Genomic DNA, 18181 nt, shown 5'->3' with positions numbered 1-18181 from the left:
AAGTGACTGAAATGAGCTTCATTTCTTTGGTGGTTGGTCTCAGTCTTAGCAGAAGGGCTGGAAGCTCCGTCATCTTCAGGAGCTCTGGGTAATCAGTGAATTACCTGGACAGAGTCATTGTCACTACCTTTGTCCAAGAGAAATAGTTACCACATTTCTGTTTGTTTTACCTCAATCATGCTCAAATAAACACACAATTGAAGCACAGTTTATTGTATCTAGAATGAATTCAGCATGTGATTTATACTGTCCCTAATTTGATTCACTAGGAATAAAGTTATCCGTCTTTGTTTATAAGCCCAGTTAGGTCCAAGGGTTACTAATTGATGACAAAAACTTAATTTCCCCATGTTCCTTAGCGTTAGGTGGGAGGTAAAACTGTGAATTACATATGTCTTTATCTTATCAACTGACTGCCAGCTCCCTTCATGCATGTTAAACATGTGCTCCTGCGTGACATGGCTGATTTAACCTCGTATCACATGTTTCCATTTCCGGGGTGGAATGACTCTACAATTTCAATGAATTTTAAAAGAAGAATTAGGTGGACATCTTCATGCTGTCACTCAGCAATACCGGCTGGATATTTGACCACTTTTCCTTTAGCAGGAGTCCTTTAAATTGTTCTTTTAGTCCACATTATGACGTGGCCAACACAGTGCTTGACAGTTTGTAAAGCTTGGTTTTGAGTTTTGCAGACATAGTTCTTGTACTCTGGGCAAATAGCCCAAACTTGGTCTGAGTTTCTGCAGAAGGTGTTTGACTTGTCTATGTGGGGAGTTACACACTTCAGTCAAACTTGAAGCTGTCACCACCCTCTCAGGCAGTGGAGGGGTAAAACTGTGTAATTATGAACAACAGTTTTAACAACTGCAGAAACACGTTTCCATTTCATTACAGGCTTTAGTCTGGAGGACGACACAGGATGATGACATTTGGGTTAGATGGTTGAAACACAATATAATTGATGTCTAGATCAATGTACATTGATCCAAAACGCACATTGAATAGTTTTGAAATTGATAAACAATAAACAAAAATGTGCTGACTATTCCTAAAACCAGATTTATTAAAAAACCTCCACTGTTTCTACCAGAGTTATGCCAGAATCTTGTTGATGGCTACAAAAACTTGCAGTCAAAGAAGTTGTAGAAAATCCACAACACATTCTCGTTTTAAAAACATGGAATTATTTTGTTGTGTAAGTTGTACCCAGAAACTCAAATAAATCATTAAAATACCAAACATCAGATTGAAATTATGTCATTGTTATTGGAACAATTTGACACAACCTTGGCTAGAAACATTAGCGTGTATGTAACTCAGCGCGGTACCATTGTGTTAATCATAACCAATCCTGTCTCGTCTTGGTAAACATGTTGGGGGTCTCACTACATCTGTGTGTCGCTGTAATTACACCGGATATACATTGGCACGTAGGCATATCAATCATTCACCTCCAGGGTGCACAGCGAGTTTCTCTCAGCTTGTTTACTGATAATAAGTAAAAGATGAACCTCTTGGATAATCCCTGCATACTTGGGGTCAGTAAACTGTACACAGGTATGTGGTTTCTGTTTGTAGGATCACGCTTTCTAAAGTTTCTCCTATCATTTGAAGTCAGGAAAGGTAGTGGTTAGGAGGAATTATTTTTCACCAGACGTGACTTCAGCGTTTGAAAGTATGATGATTATGTTGTTCACTCTGCACCTAATGGCTACTTATGCACAGCTGACTGCTTTTAAATGCATTATTGGAAAGACTGTCGATGTGTGGCATTTTCCTTCCTAGTTATTATCTTGAGGTTTAATTTGTTTATTTCTGTAATACTAAAATAAGACTGCAACAGGTCAAGCATTTAGGCATCTGAACATGACTTGTTGATGTTAAACTGAGTGTCGCACAAGGGATTTAAGTGACTTTGAAGAAAGCATGGCTGTTGGTGCCAAACGGACCGGACCAAGTATTTTAGGATCGACTAGCTTTTTCACTCTCAAGCATTTCTCGGGCTCACAGAGAGTGTTTTGAAAAAGGAATATCATCCAGTGAGCAGTGAGTAAACTACACAAATAAATATGTATCAGATATGCTCTAAACTTGCAAACCTGCCGTATTGACAATGGAAATACCGGTTGCCCCCTTGTTGGATCCAAACTGCAACATACTGAGGAACCCCCTCTAATAGAAGAGCCAAGACTCATACACTTGCTTCACTAAAGACTCATTTTATTCCAAGTACTGAATATTACAAAATTTTTCTGAATGCTGAATGGCTATGCTTAAAAAAAAAAGAAGTTACAATTACACACAGAGACATCTAAACACAAATTAAATTAATGCGTGGAAGAGTTTACTAATTAATTTACATAAATAGTAATGCAGTCCATACTTACGATCATGTCTACATGTTATTGTAAGGTTTTTCACATTGTGCAGTTAGACGTGGTATCGGTCTTGATCTCAACAGGATAAGAGACAATGAAAAACAGTAGTTTAACAAAAAAATAAAATAAAATACAGCAGTTTGAGCTTATTCACTAGTCACAAAGATTTTGATTAAAAAAAACAACAACAAAAAGTTTAAAAAGATTTTTACAAAATACACTGGAGACACCACCTGCTGCCACTGGATTCTTTAGTAAAAATTCAAAACATTTTAAAAGCACCAAAAGATCTAATACTCAAACCCTTCTTTATAGCTCCTGCTGACTGTTCAGAACAGAGCATGTGCTCCACTGACCCGTTTTCTAAATGCAAGGTTCTCAGGACGAGCAAAGTCCTTGTTCTCTTCCGCTAGTCAGGAAGAGTTTAACCAGCCTTTAAGAAATGATTTATAGCAAAGGCGAAAGTTGGCACTTAAGGAAATGGTCGCTAAATTTACAAGCCTGGACTCTGAAGGTGTGGAGTAAAGACTACATGAACTTTGTATGTTCTCTCTAAATCGCTTTTATTTTTCCACAAGTGTTTGTGGGACACTCATCAATCAATAACTCATTCCTACCTGAACATGTTTCTAACAATGATCCAGTTAGGTTAAACAAGCTTTCCTTCAGAAAGTCAAGAGTGCTATATCTGTTTTAATACATCTTTTAATGCTCTGACAAGATTCCTAAAGCAATTCCAAAATACGTCTAGTTAGACTTCATAAAAATGTTGAACACATCTACACTTAACTAAAAGTAATGCACAGGCACTGCCTTGGGTAAAAAGCCATGGGTGTGTTTGGCTTGGCCTTTAGTTGAGCTCCTTTCCCTTGTGCAGAAAGGAAGGAAGGAGAGACTCCATGGGAGAAAGCAACATATTTTCCACCAGTGACTCTGTCCTTTGTGTAGGTAATAGATTAAAATCTGTAACGGTGCAGAAAAAAGAGAGCACAAGTCGAAACCTGGTGAACCAAAACACACTGACAGATTTAATTGCTACTAGTGAAATGATTTTAATCACTTGCCCTTCAAAACCTTTAGTCACTTTATAGAAAAATAGAAATTTAACATTGAGAGAAATTTCTCAAACACAATTTGTTCATCAGCATATATATTTGCTGGCTTTTTACTAATTTGAAGGTCTTTTGGGCCTTCAAATTTATCCCAAAAAAGCATAATCCATCATTACTCCAGGGGATACAATTATATGCACACATTCTTCATTTCGCTAAGTCTACTCTTCGTACCTCTTTGTTTTATTAACAAAGTTTCCCTGTTATTCTTTCAGCGCTACCCAGTACACCCTTGTTGTGGCCTACAATCACTTTTGAGCACGTAGACGAAAGGAAAATAATAATTTCCTCCTGTCAATCTACACCACAGAGTCCTCAGCCTTCTTTTCTTCTGCTGCTCTGTTTGCATGAAGAACAGCAGCATGAACTGTATAAAACAACAGGCTACTTATGTCTTTGTTGTTCTTCCCAAAGAACTCTCCCTTCTGGAGAGCATCGATGACTGAAGTGTTGCAGCATGCAAGAAGCACACTTACGCCGACCTCTTCATATTCCTTGACCAGCGCTTTGAAAGTGGCCATGCCTGTTGAGTCAATGAAAGGGATGGCGGAGCAGTCTAACACTATAGTGTGGAACTCTAATTCTTTTTGGACAAGCCCCACAAAGACATCAAAGTTGGTTGTCTCCCCATTTGTCTTGGCTTGCTTCTTGGACTTGTCTTTTTCCTTCTTCTCTGCCTTTTTCTTCTTTGTCAGCTCCAAGAAAGGTTCGACCCCGACAGCTTTGTAGAGGGACTTGAGGAAAGAGTTCTTATTGGCAAAGTACAGAGGAGCCTGGAAACGGAAGATCTTAACCCGACTAGGGGCTGTTAGATTCTTGTACTCCTCCACATCCTCATACAGATCGATGTCGTCGACCCGGCCAAGGAGAGAGACCTGAGAACAAACATTAGATCGTGGCAGTTGTGGTATCATTTTGTAAACGTGTCATCTTTAATGTTTAGTGCAAAGTTTTCAAACAACTTTAAGAAGCATTCTTTGTCCTTACACATCTGAATCAAATAATCTGAACTACCTTCTTGGCATGCAGTCAAACTATTGACCCAATCACTTGATTCAGGTTCAATGGAACAGAAACATCTAAAATTTCCTGGATGTTCTAGGATTTCTATCAGTTTACTAACCTTTGGGTTCTGGGTTTTATAGATGATGCAGCTCATTGAAAAGACAATGCCAATGAGCAAGCCTAGCTCCACGCTGATCAGAGCTGTGGCTGACATGGCAACCAGCCAAACAATGGCGTCCATTCGACTGGCTCGCCATTTGGCCGGCACATCCCTGAACTTCCTCAGTGCTCCCCGAAGGCTCACAATGATGATGCAGGCAAGGACACATTTCTGAAGTGCTCGAAAGTATGGAGCGAAGAAGAGGAGGACAAGAAGGACGACAAGGGCACTGATCAGACTCGATACCTGAAAAAAATCAAAAAATAAGAAACAAAAAAACTGTTAAAAACAATATGCTCTGACAATGGAGTGGCAATATTTCAATACCGTGTCAGTATGTGTAACAAAAAAATTTGGGCAATGTGTTTGTTTTTTTAATTTATTCCAAAGGAAAAGAAGAGAAAATGTAAGTGTCTGGCAGAAATGATCATCATATTCAGAGAAAGAAAAAAAACAGGGTCAGCGTTTAAGCCTGAGAAACGCCATCGCAAGTAGAAAGTAAGAGGTTGGAAAGATGTTGGGGATGTTTTGCTGTCAGAGGACCTGGAGAATTTCATGAAACTAATTGCATCATGAGGAAAGAACAATATGTGGAGATATTAACATTACATCTCAAAACATAAAGCAGATAAAACATTAAACAAGGGTCAAAGGAGCAATGAACAACAGCATCACGAGGAAAGAGCAGTCCAACAGACTACATAGATACACTTAACCGTTTTACCAATATTTTTCCTTAAATTGTGGCCTAAACATGTCAGAACTGGTGTTACTGAATCAGGAGCAATTTTCATGGTTCGAAAACACTTCTGAATTTTAGGAGAAAAAAATCTCTCAATCTGACGGCAAACACAAAAAAATGTTGGAAATTCAAAATAGGCTAAAACTCAAAACATTTAGAGTGATTTAGTGCCAAGCAGCATGAAAAATTTTGTATTTTTACTGGATGTATGGAAATATCTACTTTCAATTGAGTATTTGATTTTCTTGATTCTACATTTGGATCCAAGCCATTTAATTGATTCCACAGCATTCAGTTTGTGGTTTTATTGACTTAGAAGACTTTTAGCTTCTTGGTCTTGATCAATATTCACGTTAGGTTTGTCTTTTTTTCACTCACCTGAGTCTGGCAGCCAGTTGAATCCTTCACCATCGTTTTTGCCAGCGCAGCGCTTGTGGTGAAGCAGTGAAAGAAGGACGGGACGACATTACAGAGTCCAATGGCCACCATCTCCTGGTTGGGACGGACTGAATATCCGTGTTTCTTTGCAAACATCTCAGACAGTGACACGGTGAAGGCAAAACTGCAAGAAATCCCATTAAACATGAAGGGTAAGATTATTTTCCCTCTCAGGCATTTGAGTAAAACTGCTCAGTAGTTGTGAAAAATTATTTCAGCAAGTAATCCTAAAGTTGAAAGTAAAAAAAAGCCAAATAATAAATTGCTGCTGAGGCTGAGGTAGGTGAAATCAGGCAAACCCTGAACCCAAATGGACTCCACTGACTCTCTGGAGAAATGTATTGGCAGAATGCAGCTGGCATTCACTGTATTTTAGATATTCCTGGTCACTTAATGACACTCCAGCAAAACGTTTTTGCTCAATTTTAGTTTTTGAATGAGAAACCAACACAAATATTTGAGCTAATGTGACATCCAGGTGGTGTCACCACATTCTCTCAACACCTTATTATTGGTGGATTAAACATTTAATCTAATATAAAAATAAGAAGATTTGCAATTTTTAATATAATTCTGGATTTGTGTATTTCAAAAAAAATTACCTAAATCATTGAGTAGAACCTTTGCTTTATTTGGAAATTAATAAAACCACTAAATTGTGTCTGTAATGAGAAGATAAGAGACATTTGTCAGACAAACATGCTTCTAGTTTGGTCACACCGTACCTAATGACTGCCAAAGGAATGGCATCCAGTGCCACTCGTGGCATAATACTGAATGCGGGGACCTGAGGTGGAGTAAATCCTGTGGGAATGTGACCGGAAACACTGGAGTGGTATCGGGTGTTGAACTCCCCAAAGTGGCTAGCGAGCGTAGCTCCTGCCACGACTACCAGCTCTGTAGGTAAGGGGATCTTTAGGCGGTCCTTGTAGCGGTCCTGGATCTCTTTCCCCGCAACTGTAATGAAAATATCTAGTATTATACCATGTGAGAGAAAAGTACAACAAGAACACTGAGATTTGGAGATGCGAGAACAGATGAATGACCTAAAATTGCAATGCAGATGGCACTTGTGATGAGATCACACAGGTTGGTCTTGTGAATGTTGGCCAAGATGTTAAACCAGGTAACCACTACTGTCCCGTAGCCCTGATGACGAGGAATCTTTAGACCCAAGAGGTATTTTGCCTGCACAGTCAGGATGGTGACAGAAGCTCCAGTGGCAAACCCGTCGAGCATGGGGGCCGAGAGGTAGACGGAGACGAAGCCCAGCCGAAACATTGCCATCAAAATCTGACAGAGGGGAGACAAAAACAGCAGATGTTCTGAGCTGTCTTTCATCCTGGAGGCTTACAAGTCAAAGAATTGCAGTTTTTACAAAATATGTGCTTAAAAACAAAGTTGAAGCAGCATACAATTTATGTATGACTTTTGTATATTTACCTATACAAGGTTATTGATTCCACTGCTAAAACAGCCTCAAGAACTGTTAAACAATAAGGTGTCAAAACCTTACATTAAAGAACCAAATTAAGGTTTTGCTAAAAAAAAAAATCCTTGCAGATATGTGGTCATATCACTGCCTCTACTTTGTCTAAAAGCTGCCACCTTTCCCTGTTATTGGTGTAATTCAGTTTTTCTTCCTATTTTTTCATAAATCTATGACTGAACTTATAATAATAGTTATCATAGCATAATTTAATCCTGTTAAGTGTTGATTTTTTTGCTTTGCAAAAGAAAACAGGATCTTATAATACATTTTCATTTTGAATGGATGTATTTAACTAGCTTTAGCTTTGGTATAAGTATATTTAAAATCAACCCCATTCCTTTACCTGATAGACACCAGCCAGAAATGTAACAGCAGCTGCGACGGCGATGGCATAGGAATCTTTCCCCAGCTGCATGCCCATCAGCTCCACGGTGAGCTCGGGTTTACCAGTGAAGTTCAAGTCCAGCGTCTCATTAAATAGTTCATGAGGAGATGGTGTGGAGTCCTCACTGAGATCAAAACCAGCATCGAAAACCTCCCTAACCACCACCTACAGAGACGGCATCAACAGCAAATATTCAGAACGTGATAAACGTGACAATGGTTGTAACTCTTTAGCAACAAATTTCTCTAAAGCAGTGGTTTACCTGTCCCACCATGAGACTCATGAGGCTGAATATCCCAACGGACACATGTCTGGACGTCCCCATGAGAAAGTAGATGATATTAGCGTAAAATGAGGTGTACAGACCATAAATGGGCGGCACTCCTGCTAACAGGCAGTACGCGATGGCCTGCGGAACCAGAATGATCCCAACAATGAGCCCAGACATCACATCGCCCCAGATGTACTCTTTAAGCTTGTACTTTGGTAGCCAGCGCACCACGGGGAAAAACCCCATCAGCGTGGACCGGACCTTCGGTCCAGAGCAGGTCAAACCATTTTTCAGCTTTGATTTGAGGACGGCGGCTGCCGGCTGTTGCTGGCGAACCCGCCGTTCCAGGAGCCGGGGCGGTTGGGGGGCCAACGGGGTTTCCGTGTCTGGAGAAACCTCCTCCATGGTCTCGTTGAAGAAGAGGAGGCAGCACAGGGAGAGGAAGGAGATCCAGAGGCTGTCAGCTGCACTCCTAGATCAGAAACATGGGATTATTGAGTACAATGTCTTTAGGTCTGTCACAAAAGTTTGGAAATATTTGTATTCTGTAAAAACATATTCAGCTCCAGAAAAAGTTAAGAGACCACACAAGATGATCAATTTCTCTGATTGAGCTTTTTGTAGGTATTTGTTTGAGTGAATGTTTGAGTAAAATAACATTGGACTACTAACAACATGTTTTCAAAGTTGCAAGCGAATGCAGTGGCCTCGTCATTTTTTCCAGAGCTGTACACCCTCTTGTCAGGTGCAGCTGTTCAGTTACTTGTCAACACAAACAGCAACTCGGCTAATCACTCAATTAATTTAGGCACTTATCATAAAATCGAGCATCAGAGAATGGAGAAGAAAGAGGCTTTTAGAAAGAGGTGATTGTTGGTTGGGAAACTGCAGATCTACTGGGAATTTCATGCGCAGGCATTTCTTTCACCTATAGAGATCAGTCCATAACATCCAGAAAGTGGATGAATTTTTCTAGAGTTACAGCGGGCCACAGTCCCATTTCGTTTAGATAAGTCCTTTATGGCAAATCATGCTGTAAACTTCTCAGAATGATCTATCCAAGGTGAAGATTCACCCAAAATTACACATTAACTGCACAGTCGTAGCCTTGGACGAAGACAATGGACCAACAGTGAGTCTACACATAATTAGACAGTTTCGTGAGAGCACAACGTAGCATCACTGATGTGCAGATTAACTTCCCCACGTTACTGAGCTAAATCCAGGTATTTCTGCTATGTCATAATACTAAAAGCAAAACTAACAGCTGTTATTCATGCTTTAATGGTAATGAAAGCAGCTGCACGATCTAAGGCACAGATATGCGTTTCCTTGTTTGTCGTCTTTACTATGTGCTGACGTTGTGTGTTTGGATATCTTTGTCTGGATTGAGTTAAAGGCAAGTATGCAACCGCAATGAGAAAATGAAGAGTATCTCTATATAAGGAGAATAAAACGACCCAAAAGTGCTGGTCAAGAAGTCAGAACTAAAAATGGACAGGAAAACAAACTAAAAAAGCAGTTATGGGTCTGACTGCACGTCAGCAGAGAAATGCAGCATTAATTACTAGATAGACTTTAAACTATTCATATTGTTTTGGCAATCTTCTGAATTTTCATCCGCCGGCGCTAATGTGAAGTGAGCATACTGGAATTTCCTGTCGACGTTCAGATGAACTACATGAAAACTTTGCTTTTAGTTTGCTAAATGTAGTGCCAGTCAAAAACAAAAATGAAATTCAACCAATAAGATAAAGTGTTATTGTAGCATTGTTTATAATGACGTAAATGCGGGTGCAGACTCACTATTGGCCATGCATCATTTCAACAACGGTTGAAATGATCTGTGTAACTCCTCTCTGCAGTATTTTTTTTAATAAATATTTTTATGTAACCCACCTTCTTGTTTTTATATAAATCCTGATTAAAAACAGTGTGTGTATCTCCTGTTTGCAGTAGCGTGTATAAGCACCACTTATAAAACGCAGCTTTGTAAACTGCAGCAGAGGTTATAAACACCGTTAGGGTGTTATTCCAGCTGCTGTCTATGAATTATGATTGAAAATTTCATTTAAGTCTCTTTTATTAATACCTATCAGAGGGCTGAAATTCTGATTACTATTGTGAGGATCGTATAGAGATGGAGAAAAAACAATAACTGTCAAATATAGCATTGGCTTAGTAAAAGAAACACTGTCTATGAGAAATATTTTTTTTATTTTTCTTGCTTGTCTCAGAAATCCTTAGTTTTGGGGTTATTTTGCAGAGAGTTATTTAACGATGAACGCTTTCTTGACTTTTGCAATCCTGAAATGATATTCTTTGCCAAGTTGGTCAAGTGATCTGCACATGCAGGACGCCCACGAATAAAACGTGTGACTATTTGAAGGCTTTTCTAACGAGGTTACTGTCCGTTGAGTAGCAGCAGAAACCATGTGTCAGAAACCATAAAGCTCTCTAATTGACATGAAATCTGCCTGGGCCATCACAACACTGGTATGTGTTGTGATTTAGACTTCCTGAGGCGGCGCAGGAACAGATATGACGTGAAACGAGGACGATTGGCTTCTCTGTTTACTTTAAGATAAAAGAAAAACCAAACTCTTTTTTTTTTTTTACAAAGTATTTTAATCAGGAATTGAATTTGTATTCTCTTAACTTTTAGGTTAAAATCACCGTAGTTAGAGACGTTTTGACCTTCAGTTAACGGAGAGCTCAGTTTGCCTAGCAATGTTCACTTTAAAGAAGCGGATACAAAGATCAACCTCTGTGGAGATGGGTCCTGTAAATCTCACCTGACGTTTTTAGATGACAGAAGACAAATAATGACCCTTTTTTTTTTTTTTTACAAACTGGATCATGTTTGTGAGGTAGTTCACTCTCACCCACTGGTTGGGGAAAAAAAAGCTTTTATTAACTGTTGATCACTGCTGGAATCCCACCAAGGGACTTTGGGGACCAGACAAATGAAATGAACCAAAGTGTCAGCTCAGAACAACAGTGAAAGCGGCTGATTAAAGGTGTTTCTGCCAGCCGTTTCTAATCACCGCTCTCCTTCTTTTATCACCCGACATAATAGCAAACGGCTCCTGCTTAGAGGATAAATCAAAGGGCTGATTCTGTCTTTTTTTTATTTTTTATTAAGGGATGGAAACAATTCATTTAATCAGGTGTGAAGTCTACAGAGTTGAAATTAAAACATTTTATAAGAACACATGGTTAATTATATTAAAAAAAGAGACAATTTCCTTTAAATAAGCCATGTGTGGCCTGTCTCTGTATCAGAGAAACAGGAACATTTGGCTGCAGGTTAGTAGCTGTGGTCTTTATCTCTGGTCTCGATTCTGACCTTGACGGCAGCATTAATACTCTTTAAAAGGAAGATTACTAAAGGTGCAATTAAACCACGTTTATTAAAGGTATGATTTGAGGAGGGTGTCATTTTATTGATCTACATGCTCAAGGGTACAGTTTATCAGCACAGCTTGAAATTATGAGATAAACAAGCGGCGGTCTTTGTCTTTGCCAAAGACAAAAATGCTGAATTATGCCGATGGCGTAACAAATCATTTCAAAAAGCAGCGTGGCAGTCAAAGTAACAGCTCCTCCTTTGAATTCCTTTCTTTTAAATCACGGTGACCTTAATCTAAAATGAAATACTTGAAAGACAAACTTCTTTTCTCAAGTTTTGAGTTTCTCAGACTATAAAGCCAAGAAGATCAAGTGGAGACCCCCATTCATTACTGCATTAATATTTTAAAAAACCACGTAAAGTTTTTAATGCTACTTATTCAGCCATACAAGCTTGAAACAATATAATAATAATAATAATAAAAACACTGAGCAGGCAATAAAAACACTTACAGTCATTAATTTATGCGAACTATCTCATTAGTAATGATATACTCACTTGTAGAGTCACTGCTTTATGGACGACCAGAAGTGTTTCTGTCTCAATCTGAGTTGGCAGCTCCTTTTTAAACCTGTTTCTCTCTTTGTTTTGCTCCCTGCGTGACTTCAGCGGCTGCTTCGTCATCCGAGCGTTCAGACTCAGTAGATGAGGGTTACGATCTCTTTCAGAATTTATATCAAGATAAGAACGAGCCCTTTGCTCACCCTCGCCCTGCTTCCTATTGGCTTGATCCCCATGCAGTGGGTGTGACCTCATGTTGCTCTAGAGAAGAGGTTAAATATAGTCAATTTTTTACTGGATAGCGGTGTTTATCTTTCCTGTTGGATGTTTGGGTCGGCAATAGTGATTGCAGAAAGAAAAAAAAAAAGAAACGGTGAACAGCTCTATGTGTCAACATGTCATACTGTTTAAATACATCCTGTGGACAGAGTGGATTGCATGGCAAACAAAAGATAAAACAAACCAGTGGAGAGATGGCGCTTTGATTTATGTAAATGGAAAAGGGTGTGTAATGTTTTTATTTTAACCAAATAAAGCAAATGTGAGAAAAGGAGTGTTTGCATAACACAAAATAAAGATGTAATGGTTCATCCCAGTCATTAAGATGTGCAATTTCTGCTTCTGATTAGGAAAAGAGAAATTGCTGGAACATTTTTTTTACCACCTGATCCTTGATAATAACTTTTAATACTTTTTTCACTTCCCTTATTTAAAGTAATGGGGAAATGTTTCTTGTTAGACAGACAAAGTTTCAAGATGCACACTAATTTGATTGGCCTGCAAACCAAATACATCAAAAGATAACATAAGAGACATAAACACAAAGTCGGATATTGCCTAGATCGTTTGTTACAAACCAAAAATTGCAGAGAGAATTTTAAAACACATCTGATATTTATTTAAAGTTGAAACTAGATGTCTATACTCAGCAGGACAGAAACACGCACAACTCTTATTCCCCTTAAAATCTGGTATTAGTTTGATCTAAACTAAAGAGTTGGGCCTAAAGAGTGTTATGACATCTAGAATTTTTTTTTTTTATCTTTCTGCTGCAGGATGGACTGGTGAACTTCACAAAATAGGTGGCAGCGCAAGGAAAGAATGTCGAGCAGAAAAAAGTAACGACTCAGACCTGCATAGCTCCAAATCAATTACAAACCCCTGGGCAGAAGTGAAAAGGTGTGTGTGAACTCTCGCTCATCACTCTGGCATTTGACAAGTAGAAATATTTTAGGTGAGCCCAACTGACCTAAAACAGGAAAAGTTCAGTCTGATTTAGAGCGAGAAGAATAAGATTGTCTTCTTATGCAGCACATAGAGAGATCTGACTTCAATTGGGTCGGCCATCTATAAAATATTTGGACTCAAGAATTCATTGAATGACAATTCCCAAAATAATTGAGTCGAAGTGATGATTAAACCTAAATGTATCTCAATGGGATTTTACTATGTGGTCTTAAAAACATGCTGATAAATGAGTGCGGCAGCGATGCTTATGGAGGGGCCGGTGTTTGCACAGAGCTGCAGGTTGAACCATTAACAGACTGAAGTGAAGGGAATCAGAGCGAGTTCTGAATGTCTGAGCCGTCTGAAATGTGATGTTTTTCTGCTGTTACACTGTCATGCCACCTGAATTCGACGATGCAGTTTCATAGCTTTTAAAAATGCCACGTCATGTAATGTCATTTCCACCTAGTGGCAGGTTTAGTCACATACACGGAATCAAACGAGATTTTGGTAGCAGAAATGTTTTGGCCACTTGAGAAGGTCAGCGAAGTAGAACTCCCCTGCTGCTGAGATTTCAAAATAGGAGGAAGGAAACGAAGAGCCAAACAGCAAATGTCACTTCAAAAAAATTGAATGTTGACCTAAAATTATGTGTAGCACAAATATTAATATACAAACGTTTTTCCTCGAGTTTCATTTATTGAAAGTGAAGTAGAAACTTTAAATTGAAAGAAATGTATCTAAATAGAATAATAAAGAGACATTTAGGTGTGGTATGTTGTTTAAAAAAGCTATAAGTCAGCTATTATGGTAAACAGCTATGTTAAAAATGTGATTTTATTCAGCAGTCATGAAAAATAAGTTGCTTCATAAAGTTATTTGACTTTCCACATTGCATTTACTCTGGGTTGTTTGCATTTTTACACACTTTTAATTTATATATGCAGTAGTTTTTTTCTGAGTACTTTATCATGCAGCCCCAAAAGAATTAATCTTCATATACTTCAATATATCAGCAAAATAATAATAATAATAAAAAGTTTTTTCTTTGGTCTTATTTATAAATTTTATTCTGTTATGTATATATCTATTTTTAAATTTTCCTCAAAGTCTGTTTAAAATAAGAAAACATCTCCTGTGATGTTATTTTAACTTGATTTGAAAATGATTTACGGATAAATAAATGTTACTGAGTATTTGAAAGCAGAGAAATATGTCGGCTTCCCTGCAGAGCATACAGGAAAGTATCCTGGTCTGGGCATCCTGCTCTGCTTTAACTCATTTTTAATTGCACTAGATTAGTTTTCGTTTAATGTCAACCTACCACCATCTAAATCTAATCAGCCTTGCTTTATCTCATTTTGTTACATTTAGAACATTAATCTAGCTGATGTCTCTCTGACAGGCTCAACAATTTTCTTGAAGGTAATATAGGCAACACAAATGATACCTCCTCCTGTCACTTTGAAGGACCACACAATATCCTGCTCAATTAGAGTTGGTTTAACCCAATCTGCCCTTGGCACACCACTGCTCAACCTTCATCGCAAGACCATGACAAAAACACCGTTTAATCCAAATATCCAAATTTGTTTACATCCCCCTGAAACCCTTCTCCATTGATTTGTAATGTTACAGCAAAATCCCTTAATGTGTTTTGTTATACAAAAAAAAAAAAAAAAAAAAACATTCTTTGGTCTTTTGTGTCTCTATTTGCTTTGCTAATCTAGACATTGAAATCTTTCTTCTCAAGACAGTTGAGTGTCTGGAGGGCGTCTGGAGATTTTCTTTTACATTTTTTTTCTTCACAGATTTTGGCAGAAGACAAAAAGAGATTTACTTCATTCAAAACCTTTTCATTGTAGATCTCGTCTTATGTTAACGGTCGTTATCCTGCCGGCAGGTAAACCATTAACCCAGTCACATGTGTTTGGCAGAATTCAACACGTTTCATTTGTGTTTGCAAGTGAAACGAAAACATAATTAAAAGCACATTGAAGGAACGAGGTTGTGTTATTGTCTTTGGATCAGCCTGAGTTGTGAAGGTGAGTCATGTGTTTTGTTTATTGCATTAAATTTAGTCAATACTCCTTTTGTTAATGTCAAACCTTAGCTTAGAAATTCTATATATTTTAACACCCCTAATTTAATAAATAAAGTTAGTCATTAATAAATGTATGCTTGGAAAAAGAAAATAAATTCCACACAACCTCTAAATTATGTCCAAATAAAATTGTGTCCATAACCCACTCAACAATCAGAAATTAAGGTTAATTTTGATGACAACATAAATGAATAAAAATATATTTCAGTGTATTATTTCACTTTATTTCACATTTATTTGATGTAATAATAATTGCTTTCATTTGGATTTTCAGTTAATGAATGACATAATTAAGTATTTATTCTTAGGTGTTTGCAGTTACCAAATGCCTTTTTTCATCTTGGTGAAATACTGACATATCAAAATGTATTTATTTTATTTTTATCATATTTTCTTTTTATTTTACTTTGGCATATTTGACCTCCAGAGTCTAATCACTGAATGCATAGAACAAATCATGTCAGAGAGCGAATGAGGAGGAATAAATCCAGCTGAAATGGACTGCATGTGAGACAGTGAGGGTCTGTGTGTGGATTTGCATGTGGGTTTATCTATGAGTGCTGCACTCAATGCCATCATTGTCAGAGTGGAAGATGCGGCTGCTTACTTTCTTTGTGTTCCTCTAACGTACTCGGTCATTGGTGAGACTGTGTCATAATTTTAACACATTGTTGAAACTTAAAGTACAAAGCAGCTGTGTCATTTCCTGCTTGAAAAAAAAAAGTAAAATAAATAAATAAATAAAAATATGAAGATGTGAAGTGTTTCTGCCTGCCTTCCTTATCACCTTTTTGCCAAGACACCCCCAAACCCCCTCATCCTTTCCCATCTGAGAGGATTACCGCACTGTAGCTTTAAATCCACCGGCAGCATCCATCTGTCTGCAGGTTTACTGCCCTTTCTGCATGCCATTGCGTGATTTGTGTTGAAAAACAGCTCAAAGGAGGGTTGAACTCACCAAAGAAGCAGCAGCTTGAGTGCGTCCTGGAGGTGACATCAGCCATGCCTCCACGTGTGGTGCCTCCTCATCCACCATCGGTCTGGAATTTGAGCCTATGCTGCTCTCCACTGTGCTGGCAGCTGGCGGTGTGTCTACTTGCTTCTTCCTGTTTCCTACTGCAAAGCATGACGGGAGCAGCAGCCGTTGTATCGTTTCTGTATGTGGATTGGAGGGGGGGTAGAGAGGACAAGGGATGCAAAAGGGGAAGGAGGAGGGGCTGGTGCGTGTGGATGAGGGTTGCCATGGTGACTAAATTCCTGCAAGTCCTAGTGTATTTGTGCTGTGCAAATGATATGCAGTCTGTCTGTAAGAGCTCGATAGCGCATGGGTTCATAACAGCGGCAGCAACAAAAATCTGCTTTACCCTGGAAAAAATAGTAACTTTGCACATATTTTCAGTTTCTCTCTTTTTAGTCAAATATTAATCTTCAGATCATCAAGAAAATAACAATAATACATCAGACAAAGGCAGTTTGTGGAAATACAAACCACCATTTTCAAATGCTGATTTCATTTCTTAAAGTAATAAAACCAACCTGGCACTTTGACAAAAAGTAATCACACCCCTTGTTAAATAATGATTTACTTGTAAATCATTATTTATAGGTCACAATGCCAAGTCTTGTTTTGGGACAGTTTCGCTCCTGCCAGACACGCCTGACTAACAACAGGAAGTAGGTTAAAAAACATCCTCATGCCGTGAAAAGAAATTCAAGAACATGTGAGAAGCAAATTAATTGACATACATCATTATTAAAAGGCTTGTGAAATCATACGGGGAGTCATCATCCACAACCTTTTATGAAGATGCAGGCCGACCAAAATTCTCCCCAGAATCCATCAACTACTCATCTACACGTTCATAGAAGAACCCAGAACAATACAGTATCTAAAGCTTTTCGGACTTCACTTACCTCAGTTAAGGTCATTAGAAATAAATAAGTTATTAATAACAAGGAAGCTGAGCAAATTGCATCCATTGCTTCCAGCTGTTTGAAAGAAAACATAAATGCCCATTTCTCATTTGCCAAAAAAACCTTTGAGATATTATTCTGTGAACTGACAAAAGTGACATTTTCTATTGCAGCTGGCCACAAACTAATGCACCATTTAAACAAAATCAACATTACAGGAAATATGGAAGTAGTGTAATGGATCTGGTTCTGGCTTTCTTTCTTCAGGATTTGGATTTAAGATCAGGTGCAGTTGGGTTGTGCAGCAGGATTATGATTCAAGGAACACTAGCAGCTTCACCTCTGAATGGCAATAAAAACGAGATGATATTGGAGTGGTCTTGTTAAAGTGTTGGCTTTCAATACACAGACTTAGACTGGGCATTTAAGTTGTAGACCATCACTACTGACCAAAATCAGCTCTTATTTGAAGATGTACCTGTTGTATGCACACTTCCAGCTGTAAAGAAAATCTATTTTCATCTGTTAAATTAAATTGCAAAAAAAAAAACAAAAAAAAAAAAACGTGCGAAACCCATAATCTCCAGATCAGCTCTACGATATACACGGCAACTTACCATAAATCTCCTAGCACGGCCATGCAGCTTTTCCTCAACAACGAGCGATTTATTATCGTCCATCCATAACAAAAGAGCAACGCAAAACTACCTGAGTAGAAGGCCTGTCGCCCCCTAGTGAACCAGAAATGGAAGAAATACTAGTTAACAATCAACTTTTCTGACTGTAAAATCAGAAAAGTTGGTGCAAGTGGACACAGAAAATCCAGAAAGCAAGGAACTCCGGAGTACTGTGTTGCATGCTATGTAGTCCATCTTGACAAAAGAATATTAGATTTTATCATCTGGAACTTTAAAAGCATTTATTCTTGCTTAGAATTCATACTTAGAATTCGTGCTGAGTGTGCAGAGTTCGGAGACACTGTGGGGATCAAGAAATATGTTATCCATTACAAAAAACCATTTCTCTTGATGGTA

At 38.3% G+C, this 18181-nt stretch overlaps 1 protein-coding gene across 1 annotated transcript; it reads right to left on the bottom strand.

Moving 5' to 3' along the window:
- Positions 1-2205: 2205 nt before the first annotated feature.
- On the bottom strand, positions 2206-12640 carry slc26a1 (solute carrier family 26 member 1). Its single transcript, XM_014980746.2, has 8 exons — positions 11900-12640; positions 7981-8461; positions 7677-7883; positions 6888-7134; positions 6567-6798; positions 5782-5965; positions 4620-4907; positions 2206-4371 (listed from the first exon to the last, which is right to left on the bottom strand). The coding sequence occupies exons 2-8, from the start codon at positions 8392-8394 to the stop codon at positions 3796-3798; spliced, it is 2148 nt and encodes a 715-aa protein (XP_014836232.2). The 5' UTR covers positions 8395-8461; positions 11900-12640; the 3' UTR covers positions 2206-3795.
- Positions 12641-18181: the final 5541 nt, after the last annotated feature.

This window comes from Poecilia mexicana, unplaced genomic scaffold, assembly GCF_051168715.1.
Source record: "Poecilia mexicana isolate PSO_F unplaced genomic scaffold, ASM5116871v1 scaffold_12, whole genome shotgun sequence".
NCBI classification, from domain to species: Eukaryota; Metazoa; Chordata; class Actinopteri; order Cyprinodontiformes; family Poeciliidae; genus Poecilia; species Poecilia mexicana.
This window is presented reverse-complemented; position numbering and strand designations above follow the sequence as displayed.